Source organism: Parasteatoda tepidariorum, chromosome 2, assembly GCF_982258835.1.
Source record: "Parasteatoda tepidariorum strain Cologne lab strain chromosome 2, Ptep-v5.0, whole genome shotgun sequence".
Taxonomy (NCBI): Eukaryota; Metazoa; Arthropoda; class Arachnida; order Araneae; family Theridiidae; genus Parasteatoda; species Parasteatoda tepidariorum.
Genome location: NC_141756.1, coordinates 6,244,797 through 6,258,809, shown reverse-complemented (window position 1 = coordinate 6,258,809; position 14,013 = coordinate 6,244,797). Strand labels below are relative to the sequence as shown.

At 27.4% G+C, this 14,013-nt stretch overlaps 1 protein-coding gene across 2 annotated transcripts in view; it reads left to right on the top strand.

Moving 5' to 3' along the window:
• The window catches only part of orb2 (cytoplasmic polyadenylation element-binding protein orb2), an 85,358-nt gene that overhangs the window by 52,175 nt on the left and 19,170 nt on the right, over positions 1–14,013 (top strand). Inside the window, exons 3-4 of one of the 2 annotated variants that reach the window (XM_016055713.4) lie at positions 12,796–12,846; positions 12,937–12,960. In XM_016055713.4, coding sequence (XP_015911199.1) covers positions 12,796–12,846; positions 12,937–12,960 — 75 coding nt within the window. The remainder of the gene's footprint in view (positions 1–12,795; positions 12,847–12,936; positions 12,961–14,013) is intronic. The other variant, XM_016055714.4, reaches the window with a different exon arrangement.

The following is a 14,013-nucleotide window of genomic DNA, read 5'->3' as shown; positions in this document are numbered from 1 at the left end:
AAATCTTATTTTTTAATCGACTTTTTAATATTTTTTTAAATACTTAAATTTTAGTTAAGGATTAGTTAAATATGAATAGAAATGAAATTTTATTCAAAAATATATCATAATTCATTCCAAAATATATCAGCGCATTGAAAATTGTTTTAGAGTAATATTTAATGCATCAAGTAAATTATTCAAATTCGTTAAAAATGGAATAGAAATGTTTCACTAACCTCTGAAAAGCAGACTAAATTCACAGAGAAATCCCAAAAATTAAAGAAAAGAAGATTGTTATAACAAAATAAATATCTGTTGCATTGTACTGTACCGTAACTGCAAGTTAACAAATAATTTAATATAGAATAACTCAATTTACCGATCTATTAGGAAAAAACACGCTATGAGAAAACACTATCTGAATTCATCTTTTAACGGCTTTTTAGAGAGAATAGTTTCTTTTTAATATTGTATAAACTTTAAGATTCGGAATCGCAATATTAAAATGAAAATCTTATTTTGAAGATAGAATTTAAAATTAAAAAGATTTTATACTAACTCGTCCCCCCCCCTTCTCCATTAGATTTTCTCTAAGTTCTTACTATTCAGAAAATTCCAAAAATTTCTAACTTTTATTTTAAAAATGCAGTAATTTATTACTCACCTAGTACTTTGGTTATTTTGCAAATTAAAACTTATTAAAGCTGTAATATTATCACAATAAATTTTAAACCTATGAAAACCAATAAAAACTTTAAATAATCCCATTTTTAAAGGCTTTAAAAAAATTTTAAATTGACTATTTCTTAAAAAATAAAATCTTTTCATTTAAACCCGTGATTAAAATCGTGCTGATTTAAAACAACTAACCCTGATTATAAATTATATTTTCAAATAAAATCTCAGTTATATCTTTAAACATTTTCCCGTTCCTTTTATTATAGAAATGTAACGCTCATTAAACAATATATTACTTTACTGTTTCTTAAAATCCTTCGAGTTTTAAAAGACTTTCATCGTATTTAAAAGACTAACATAAGTCCTCATTTAAAACCAGGAATTTCTTGCGCAAATAAATGTAAAATAAGGAGCGTTTAGATCTTGTCATTTCCCATCCTGTCATAAAATGTAGTTTTCCCCCCAAGGGCCTCGTAACGAATAAGTCAAGTTGCTTGAAATTAGTCCGGGAAGATAGTAAGCTTCCTTCCAAGCATTGTATATTGAAGGAAAAGATAATTTTACATGGTGAAGGTTGTTTAGGGATCAATCATTTACCCTAGATTCCTCATTAGTTTTTAAAACGTAGGTGTGAAATGAAACACCGCTCTGTGAAAAAGACTATTTAGTTGTTATTGGCCTAATGATGATTAATTTTGGTTGGGATATTTATTTAATTAGTGAAGTTCCTTATTTATTTTTTTATTAGTTGAATTATTTTTTATTATTTATTTTTTTATTAGTACTATGAAGTTATTTTTTGACAAATGAAATGGAGATGGTAAATTTTATATACAATTTTTTTATTATTTGAAATTAATTAATAAAAAATTAAATTGATTAATTAATTTTGTGAATAAATTGTTAACTGATTTATCTTAAGCATCAATAAGATTTTTTAAAATTTAAATTAACATTAAACTTTAAATTTTGTGCATCGTAAATATTTTAAAATTTTTTTCTTCTCTATTCTCCTTTTTTTTTATCGTCTTTATAATTTAAGAACTTATCGAAATTGTTTGAGACATCATTTAATCATACTTACGAAACTACATAAATAAATTTATATTACAGATTTCGATATGAGTGTTTTAAATATTAATACTAATAAAACACTTAAAAATTTTAATAATTAAAGTAAGTGTTTTTAAATTGTGGTAAAAATATTTAAAATCTATTGCCCCCGTGTTAATAATTATGCAATCGAAATGAAATATTTGTATTAAGTTACTAACAAATAAATCCCGGTTCTAAAATAAATACCGGTATAAATTTGGAAGCAATAATAATATGAATAAATAATATTATTACAAATGATGTAAGAGGATTAAACTAAGCATTTTTAATTTATCAGTTTTTTTTTACTGCAATTATAATGTATCGTGGGAACAATTTCACGTGCTTTTAATCATTGCACTTTATTAAGTTTTCTAAATTAATTTGAAAGATCATTCAATTACTTCTTTTATAATAGGATTATACGAAGTTGAATAAAAGTGGTTATCTTATGTAAAGAATTTTTTGACTGATTAATAATGATGTTTCAATTATTTTTACTTTTCTATGCTAATTACTCGAGATTAAAAATTATTTAATAGAGTTTATTCCACTTTATTTCTTTTTATGACTTAATTTATTATTTTATTTTAGTTTTTTTTTTATCTCTTAATATAATTCAAAGAAAAGAGTGATCTTGCGCTCGAATATAATAAAGTAGAAACCGTATGAAGCGAACTTTTTTTATTAAACATATTTTTTAATTGCTTATATTATATTTAAATTTTTATTTATTTTTTTATAATATTTGGTTTTATTATAGTGATTTTTTTTAACTATTTGCATTAAAAGATTTTTTTGAATATTATAGATTTTAACAGAAAAACTTGAATTGGATTGTATCCAATTGGATTGTAACCAATTGGATTGTAACCAATTGGAAATAAATTAATAAGTTACCATTCAAATGTGGCATAAATTTATTTAAACTTTTGAGATATTGTCTAAAAAACTCGTTTGGTTAAAATACTATTTTTGATTTCGCCCATTCTTATTGACTAAATATTTTTTCATTTAAAGTAGAAACATTATGTTACGACTTATGAGACTGATATCTGATGAATTTAAGAAACTCTGTCAACATATTATATCAAAGAAGTCATTTGGAAGCCAGTCAAAACTAGCTTTCAAATTTTTACACGTAGACTTTTGTTGTATAGATATAGGTATAGCTAAGCGATTAAGTAAGAATTTTTTGTCATCAAGTTGCAAAAATTATAACATCAAAATGGCAAATATTAATCATAACATTAATTCTAAAACATAACACTAATCAGCTAAAAATAAATTGAAGAAATCTTTTTTAAATAATACAGTTGGTGGGGAATAGCTGGTTACGTTTCAAAATTTTTGAAGTCTAAGAACTAAAAAATTATTGCAGTTTGTAAACTGCAGTAATTTTTCAGTAGTGCCAATCTCAAAAATTCTACAGTAAATACGTTGTTGTATTGACCTTAAATATCTGTAGTGAAATCGACCGAATGGCTACAATCTTCAAACTGCATTTTTCCTGAAGTTATAAGGCAAAATATATAATTTTGTTATATATTACTAAAATAAGGATTACTTTGCTAATTACGATAAAATTAATGAGACTTATGTTAATTACATGTGAGCAAAGCATTTCTATTTAAACTTCATCGAGAAACCCAGAAAATTCAATTAAAATATTAACTTTTTCTTGCAATTTAGTCTGTATGAAACATAAGCCTATGCATGCAGTAATGATTCAAGAGTAATGAATGTCTCTCTTAACTACTTATAAAACTGATAATGGTGTTAGTAAAAGCATGAAATAATGGGAAGAAATCATTTAACTGAATCATGGCGTTATTCTTTTCAATTTATATATTAGTAGATGTTTGTTACTTGCTTGTGATTGGCTGTATGTGCAGACCGAGAATCGGAACGAACTGAGAAAACTCGTTAAAAACGATCATTCTCATAAATTGAGGAAGTTGTCCTTGTTATAAATTTAATGAACGACTAAAAGTCGATTCGCGTCTTTTGCGTTGTTCGCCTAGGTTTTAGACTTCTGGATTTGTCGTCTTTTTTTTAAAGTTTTTAGAACGAATTTTCAAAATAATAAGGTCCATAAATCGTATGCTCATTTATGTTGAGTTGAAAATATTATGAACTATACCATATTAAAACAAAGTTATTTGTTTAACTTAAAAAGGTTTACTTTTAAACTATAAAAAGGTATTTTGTTTTAAATTATCTAAATTTATTAAAGGCAAATTTCAAAAACAAACTGAAATGTATAAATTTATGATGTTTATCATTGAAGATAAAAATCTAGGTTTTAATATCCATTTTCAAATCCAAAAATGTAAACTCGTTGATAGATAGTTGTTATTGGCACTGACTGTGTGATTCCGTTTCGTCGTTTGCATTAGTATCACTTTGCAACTCTTCAGATTTTATAACCGTTTCCTAAATTGACAACACCACAAGTTTCAAACATTTTCATCAATTAAGTCTTAATTATTAAGGCATAAACATCAAATGTGCTGTTTGAGGCGTTTACCCAAACTGTAACAAGTCCTCATTTTCTTCTCATTAGCATCAGGAGTAACAATTTTTCTTCGCTAAGTGAAACAACTTAGGCCAAATTTTTGAGCGATAGATACGAGAATTCGATGGTTTCAAACGCGATCTGAACGGGTATTATTAGCGTTATAAGAATAAAATTCCCTTAAAGCAAGACGCTACATACGGGAAAATGAAAGATGGTGGATCGAGGTTCGACTGCAATTGGATTTCTATTCGTTGTAAAATCGAAGGAGTGTTTTGCGGAACAGAGTAGCCTTAGCCAAATATTGAAAATAACGATATTGTTATAGTTTTGGTAAAAATACATATCAAAATTTGTATAATTATTAATATGAATAAAAAGTTTTAAATGATTTTTCAAATGAATAAGATTTAAATAAATAAAAACAAATAATAAATATAGAAAAGATAGAAAAGTGCTTTGGTGTTGATTGTATCAATAACTCCAACTTATATTAATGCAGGTGAGTTGTTGATATGTACTTTTAGCCATTATTCAAATATATTAAACATTAAGTTTTTAAGGGAATTATTTTCCTGTAATTTATGATGCACGTTTTAAAATTTAACGCAACTTTTTTAAGCACTTAGTTATCTGCAATTTTGTCTTCGATTGTTCCATCTTCGATACGTTTTCGATCTTTACGAAATTCTATTTTTAGACTTAATCTTCCGTTTCCTTCGTAACCAAATATTTTAAAATTAAAATTATGTCTCACAATTGAGATGATGCATTCACAAATTTTTAAAAATTAAGATGATGTCTTTTCTAAAATTATTTTTTTATGATGAGTTTATTTTCAAACCGCTATTATATTCCTACTCCATTAGCTTTCCACAAAAATCTCTCAAAGCAAATCGATCTTTTCTTTTAGCGCATTAAATCCACCGCGTTACATAATATCAAAATGAAATTGTATCCCACTTTAATATCTCCATCAAAATGTACGTGCATGGCCACTTAACAAAGTTTATTCAAATTACTTTAAAAATTCACTCTGCGGAAACTTTGATGCTTTAGCATTAATTTGAACTGCCGGGTGAAAAGCGAAAACATTCAAACCGAAAGTAGTAGTGGAATTCCAAAACTTTTAATGAAATTGGTTTTTAACGTCTTAAAATATTTAACTTTTTCTCCAACTCGATGGAATGTTTTTTTTAAATTCTCTATCATCTCCTTCATACGTATAATTTCCTTCTTTCCTTGGCCTCCTCTTGGAAAGGATATCCACGCGTAAGGAGCCTTTGGCATCTTGTGGAAAGACGAGCGCCGGCGTTGCCCGGGATACAGCATTGATTTCCCCCTGTCCTGGAATCCCCCCCTTCCAATTCCTGGTCCCGGTAAGCTATAGTTATACTAGTCCTTGCATCTCTTCCCTAGACTTTGGCCGGACTGCGTAGAATAACTGTTCGATACTTCGTGACCTGATTTTCACCTTCAGTGCTTTACAGATTATAACTGCGAACATAGCTGGAAATGATTTTTTATTCAGTTTTCCTTTTTTATTAATCAATTTTTTCCTTATGTTATTTAAATGTTATTCGGAGAGTAATTTCCCAGTGGATTAGTGAGTTTCTTGGCAAGTGTATAGTGTAGGTCTAATTATAGCTTATGTGTGGAGGCGGTTGGTTATTCCCGGGGCTCGTATGCTACCCTGGAAACCCAGGAAAACTCGTTTTATTACTGTCCTATTATATATGTATTCCTGGAAAGTCCAGAATTTTTATTTTTCAGTTTTAGTCGGTATTGAATAAATTTTTAAAATACGCTCGATAAAAATATCAGGTGCCCCCCTTTGATTTTTTTTATAAGATGCAATAAGATTCTTTGTGTAGAGTCGACTGGGCTTTAACACTTAATTAAGTAACTCTTTCATATTTTAGGTACTTTTTTAAAAAAATCGATTTTTTTTTTTCTTCTCTTGAAGCGAACATAATACTAACGTTTTTCAATCGATATCGAATCTTCAATTTTTACCAGAGTTAAATTTCCATTCTTGCTTTTCCTACATGCTTCTCCTCCTTCGACCCATAGTCCACAGAAAAACCATAAGAATTAGGGTCATCGTGTGCATGGCCTAAATTAAATGATCCATTTTATTTTTACATTTTTAAAAATTTTAATTGATCGATTAAAAACCACGTAGTTCAAAAGATAAAAAAATGACCATTTTATCGGTTTATGTTATTATTATACAATTATTATTAATTTCTTGTATTATGTATAAAGAGCATTAATATAAGTAATATATATGTTAATATTATGAATAGGGCAACTTTTACCACTTCTGATAAGGTTAAAAAAAAAAAAAAAAAAAAAAAAAATTTTAAATGCTCAAAAATAATTCGATTAAAAACGGATTAGTGGGAAACGTAAATATACGCAAAGAAATACATAGATTATGAGGAAATTTTCTTAAGTTATAGTAAAGGTTCATAATTTATCTTTAAAACAAATTATTATTAGGTAATTGCTATGCTATATAATCCATAACTTCATTAAAACATGCAACCGAATACATAAATATAATCCATAACTTCATTAAAACATGCAACCGAATGCATAACAGTTAGCAGTCCATCTCAAAATAGTAGTTTTAAAATTTGCATCCGAAATTTATTAACAAAATGTCTGAAGTACACATGTGGCCTAAATAACCCCCGGATGATGGTAGTATTTAAAATCGTGAGAACTCAGAAAAGCTACAGTAGAGGGGGGGGGGGGGACTAGGTGGACAACACATTTTATGTGTTTTCTTTTAACTGCTATTGTATTGTGGATTATTTTTGACTAACTGTTTAAATAAATCCGAAGCGAGAGCCTACATTTTCCATCTATATTTACTTTAATTTTTTTTAACATAAAATCTAATCGAATAAACTGAAAATGAAAATGTGTACGGACCAGTGGCTGAATTTTCTTAATTTCTTCTCATTTAAAGTGTTCATAATTTCATTCTGATGAAGCTAAATTCCAACGACGGAAGAATTATAAGTTCTTTTGTGTGCATTATCATCATCCTTCGCTATAATTAGGCGCGCTCTAAGAAACTGATGTATGTGAGAATATTTAATTTGGAAAACTCGCTATAAAAGCAAACTACCCCGTGCTTAATTAAAAACCCGTGATTCGGAAACAGATGTTAACGTTTCCACATTAGCGGTGAATACCTGTTTTCAAGTATAAACTAATCTTATAACATTGTAGGTTGGAAATTGATTATCGTTTCTTTTATATATTTTGTTTCTCATTGGGATTTTAAAAAAATAAATATAATAGAACTATAATAATTAAAGCTATAAAAAATAATATAATAACAATACAAATTGGATTCGCCACTTCACTAAGAAATCGCAATAAAATAATAAAATGAAGTAGTGATTCAAGGGGCTTAGTGAACTATAGTAATCAGTGAACGAGTTCCATTAAATGAGAGGAAAATTTAATTGGTTTTACTCTATTGAATTTATAAAAAATACATTTTGGCATCTCCAGATATTAGTACTATCTAACTGTTTTTCTGAATAGCTCTCAATTTTAAACTAAATAATTAATTTTAAGGCGCATGGCGCTTCGTACAATGTCTCATGAAATTCTGTTTGGTTGTTCGGAAAGTAATTTCGTTTTTTCCCAACAGAGAACTTAATTATATTTTTTTCTCATTAAACTTCACTGCAGCCGCATAATCATTGCATATATTGACAGCTGATATTGAAACGCTTGCTAGTGAAAAAGCTCGATGGATGAGTCTAAACAGTAGTTTTTGGTTGGTGCCTTTTAAAACATGGAAAGTGAAAAGCAAAATTTTCGGCATATTTTACTTTCTTACTATCGAAAAGATAAAACTGCTGTTCAAGCAAGAAAACAAAATAATCCGATGTGTATGGTAAAGATGTATTGGCAGTACACCAGTGCCAAAATTGGTTTGCAAAATTTTGATTAAGATTTCCACTAGGGGGATTTCAGTATCGTTATCTATGGCAGAATAACCGCCAAGTCTTGGCAACTTCCGGGTAGCGGCCCGCGAGAAACTGAAAAAAAAATATCACAGAAAGGGACTAACTTAAATGGTTATAACTCGTAGCCACCTCCGGGCAAACACCTCTTTTTTTTCATTGCAAGTTTAAAATCTAGTTGGCGCAACAGATCACGATACGGAAATATTCCCAAGATGCGCCAAGCCAGTTGTTTAAACTGATGAATCCACAATAAAGACATTAATTGATGCAAACCGGTAAATAACTCTTGAGATCGCTGAGAAATTAAATTTATCGAATTCGACCGTTCATGATATTTTCAAAAGACTAACGGTTTTATCTCAAAGCTAGACATATAGGTTCCTCGTTTTCTTACGGAAAGAAATTAAATGGCGTCTCATTGACGTCTGCGATTTGCTCCTTTAACTTCAAAAAAATTATCAATTTTTGAAGCGCGTCATCACTGGAGACAAGAAATGGGTTGTTTTCAACAGTGTTCGGATCTCGACAAAATTTTTATTCAGTTAAACTTTTTTTTTTTTAATAAGGAGGTTAAAAATCATCTGGATCAGTTTTTTGCCAGCTAAGAAAAAAACTTTTATGCGCGTGGAATCATACTACTGCCAGAAAGACGGCAAAAAGTACTGAAATAGAATCTATGGACAAAATATAATTTAATAAAATATTTATTCACTATAAAAAATCGCCTTTCATTTTCTTAAACTAAAAACCAAATTACATTCCGAACAACCCAATATACAAAACTGAAGTAACGAATTTTTAAAGAAAATAAAGGTAAAACAATTTTATTTATTTATTTTAGTTTTTTTTTTAAAAAAAAAAAGGAAGAAAGGTATAAACATTCCTCTTTAAATGATTGATCATTATAAATTCTTTTTTCTTTCTTTTTTGCTTCTCCTGTCACTTACTCCTTCTGCAAGAAAGTATAATAATATAAATAATCCCTACATAATGTTTCGCTTAAGCTCTGAGAAAATCTCCACTTGCTAGCTTCTTTGAAGTATTCCCCTATTTGTTTTACTTTTACATCAAACGAGAAGGATTTAAAAATTGTATTTTTTTTTCCTTCCGTAGTTCTCAAAAGATTTATGTTGACACGTTTTTTATTTCAGATACTGCTAACAATTTTCTTTACTTTTAATGACTAATTTTATTAAAATAATTACATAGTGTGTTTAAATAATTTAAAAGTTGACTTTTATGCATTATGCAGTTTCAAATAATTCATTTTCTTCTTCTTTTTTTAGCATTAATTTTATTATCTGTGAAGATATACATTTCAAAATTAAGAAGATTTGAATTTTTGTATATATAGTTTCTAAGAACAAATCTACCTATTTTATTGCTATATTACAGGATGCATAACTTATTGGTCATCAAAATTAAAGTGTTTATTTCAAGACAGGGTAAAAAGAAAAATTTCCCGTTGCTTTTATGTATGCTGAAAATATAAAAAAGTAGTGGCAATTTTGCCTCTTATGGCGAAATTAGAACGCAAAATATTTGTAATGTAAAAATATTGAAATTACATATTTCCTTGATATGATTGCTTAAAATTGAAGTTATATATAAAATGGGAAGCTATTTAAGTTCATCAAAAATGTACTAATACTTTTTGTTTTCTATTTTTTTATTTTTGTGGTTTATTACTTCACACACTATGCCTTTTTGTGCTTTCAAGTATTGAATTTTTTTAAATATTTTTTGTATTCTTATTTCAAACTTAGTTTAATTGAAATATATATATAGTTGGTTATACTATTTTTTTCATTAATCTCTAAATTAATCCTTTTAAAGCGATACATTTTCCTTTTAATGACTTATTTATAGTTATTAGGATATTAGCCCAAACAAAACATAGGATCGATTACTAAGAGAAGACGTTTTTGACACGTGAACACGGAAGCAGCTGCATTTAGTGAAAACGGGCGATATCGTTCGTAGAAACTGCAGCATTCCTCCTGCCATCTGAGCATGGTATAGGAAGGAAACCTTCAACTCTTTTAATATGATCGAATACACCTGTCCATGATAAAAGAAAATAATTAGTGCAAAACACACACATTCGGCGTATAATTATCTCTATTTTGAACAATCTTTTTTTATTGTACTTAATAGGTTAATAGTAATCTCACAGCATATATATATATATATATATATATATATATATATATATATATATATATATATATATATATATATATATATATATATATATATATATATATATATATATATTCATTATTTTTTTGATTCATTATTTCCTTGAATTTTTATGTTTTATTTTTTGCTTGATTTGTTTTATTTTGCATTTTTTACTTAATTTGTTCTATTCATAGAGCGTTTCGATTTTTTTAGTGCTCCTTACACTATTGTATTGATATATTTTGCTTTGGCTATGTTAATACAATATTAGAAAGCACTCTTTTTGGCGGATATAATCGTGTGAGCTGATGGCGAGATTATTTCTTTTCCGTCATGTCATTTTTTTTAATTTTTAAAAAAATTTAAATATTTTTTATTTTAATAGTTTTTTTTTCTTTTCTTTTAAAAAATCTTCATAAATTTTTGTTTTACAAATGCGACTTTAGTGTTATGTAAATTAACTCCGATTATGATTTAGTATATAAACTCTTTTATCTCATAACTTTCTGGTTTAGATTTTTGATCTAAGAACGGTACATGACCTTCACCTCTTTTTACGAGATTGACTGCACCTGTACATGATAAAGTAAAATAATTAGTGCTAAACCTGCACATTTAGCTTATCTATTTATATAGCACAATTATCTATTTTAAACTTTCGTTTTTATTGTAGTTTTGGCTAGCAGTAATTTAACTATTTGCCATCTTTTGTATCGATATTCTGACCACTAATAGAAAAATTGTTAATTTAAAAATCTTTCCATCATCATCGTTTTTTCCCTTTCTTTTTTTTTAAAAAAAAAGTTTAAAATACTCCGATTGTTATTTAGTCAGAAACTTACTCTTTTTCTGTGTAACATGAGGAATCTGATTTTTCACCTGAGTAGGGTACAGGAATGAAAATTCAATCTCTTCTTTGATTAAATATATTGTTTAAATATATTACTTAATGTTATAAAAAAATCAGTTAGTGTAAAATATGCAATTTTAATGCATAATTATCAGTTTTTAAAGATCGTATTTATTTTACCGATCGTTATAAATTCCTATCATTATTCCATGTATGTATAGTGTTTAAAATTATCGACATTATTGTCATTATTATTATTATTATAATGGTAACTCAGTTGGAGGTATTAAGAGGTAATAAGTAGCTAGGTGTTATAAAGGTATAATAGGTAGCTCATCTGCTGAATTATCTCAATTATTTCGCAATCATTTCTGTTTTTTGACGTTAAACAGATTGTAATTTTAAAAATTCCAAAAAAATACTTTTTATTATTAACACAAATTTGATTTTTTCTTTGTTCTAGGATAATAGTTATAGAAAAATTAAATTTTTATTAAAGTACCATCGGTTAATAAATGGATTAAAACTCTCAATTCAAATTCCAAGTTTTGCCTTACCGTAAAATAACTTTATCTTCTTTCATATCATTTTACGATTATTTTCTATACTCGCTCCTACTTTTCAGAAACTATTTTATGGTTTTGAACCTCGTATAAATAAAATAGTTATTCGACTTTATCGTCGAATTGATACTCTCCCACATTATTTTCGGTCTTTAGATAAAATTCTTCAGTAAATTAAATTTCTATACGTGTTTATTAGGTTGGGCCAATATAATTTTAAACGTTTTCACACTTAAATATGATTTCAACAAGTAAGATAAAGACAGTTTTAGATTTTTTTCATAACCGAACACTAGAGCTGCTGTGGCTCAATGTACAGAGCGCTCTCTTCTCAATCTGGTATCCCGGGTTCGAATCCCGGCATTGACCGGTCAGGCAGTTTCTGCTTTTGGATCGCACCGAACACAATGCTGGAGAAGTTATTTTATAGAGTTCCTTTTTTTGTTTTTGTTTAAATAACACCCTAATCATAAACCGATTAAAACAGTTAATTCAAATTCTCGGTTTTGAAATGCAGTTTTGATTACTGTAAAGAACTTACATCTTTTTTCAAATCATTTTACAACTATTTTCTCTACTTGTTCTTACTTTTCAGAAACTATTTTATGGTTTTGAACATTGTATAAAAAATTGTTATTCGACTTCATTGTCGAATTGATACTCTATCTGATTATTATCTGTCTTTAGATATAATTTTTCGCTAAGTTAAATTGCCGTTTAAAAAAATCTGCTTAAAAAACAGGCTCCCGTTTTTAAATAACAGTATTTTTTTTTAAATAAGCAGTTTTATACTGGCACACCAACTGACAGTTTTTTTTCTGTAAATTTAACAGATTTTATATTTTTAATGTAAAAATATTATTGATATTTAACTCTTGCATTGGATATTTTTTTAGACTTGGTGTTAAATTAAATTTTCTCTTTTAGGTTTCATCAATTATAATTCAAACAACATGCAGTCGTTATCTCACGTACCTGGTAAGTTAATTCATTTTAATATATTTTGGTGTTCTTTATTTTTAGATCTTTCTTTATTTTTAAATTTGTGTAATCTTTACTTCCACGCAGCTCGTAGTTATGGACGACGGAGAGGTATACACATGTTTGTATTCTAACGCAATCTATTAAAATAAGCTTTTTAAAGAAAGTGCTCATACCAATGAGGTTTTATTTGTTCAAATTTAAGAAATTGATGAGTGTAAAATATGTACAGGCTGAACTTCTATCAAACTAATAGCATTGATGTGTTAGTTAAAAATAAAAGCTTCTGCATTTGTTCCAAACAAAAATTGTTTGCAATTTTATTTTAAATTATTCTAACTGCGCTTTAAAATAAATATTTTTTAACAAATATTTTTTTAAAAATCTCTCTAAAATATCATGTTTAACAATGATTTTTGTAGTCAAAGTGGTAAAAAAATTTTAATAGTAGTTAAGTTTGTAGCATTGTAAAGTAAATACTTTATGTAATATAAGAATTAATAAAAAATTATTATAATTGCTTATCAAAACAGCTTTTAATTGTTTATCAAAACAGCAGTAAAATCTAACTTTATTATTTTTATTTTAAAAAAAACTGCTGCACCTAAAAATTACCTCTTTTTAAAATAATTCTATTGCTAAAGTAAAAAAAAATGTAAATGCATTCATTTAAGTTAAGAGAATTGTTTGATAAATACTTTATACAACCACTGAATAATAATCGATTTTCAAATAATAATCGATTAAAAAAATAATAATCGGTTTTCAAGTTTTGATTCAGGGTAAAATTGTTTCAGCAAGACAGCTCGAAAAGCATTCAATTCTAATACAAACTGTTACAAAAATGGAAAATTGTTTTTCAAAGCAGTTCCTATGCAATTAAGCTGCTTCAAACTTTTTCTTAAAACTGCCACACCTAATCACGTCCCTAAATTAATATTAATAAAAAAAGGGAACTCAGAATTAAAACTTCCTTGATACCCTTGGCCGTCAAATTGTGACAATTGTAAACATCAAAATTTATTAATGAAAACAAAATCTCCTAATATATCCCCTTTAACTCAATGTACTTCTTGAGTTATGGGTTTCATTCCCGCCCCTTTTTAAGAAAAATTAATTATCTCTCAAAGAAAACAAAGTCACTAAATGAAAAGAAAATATCTT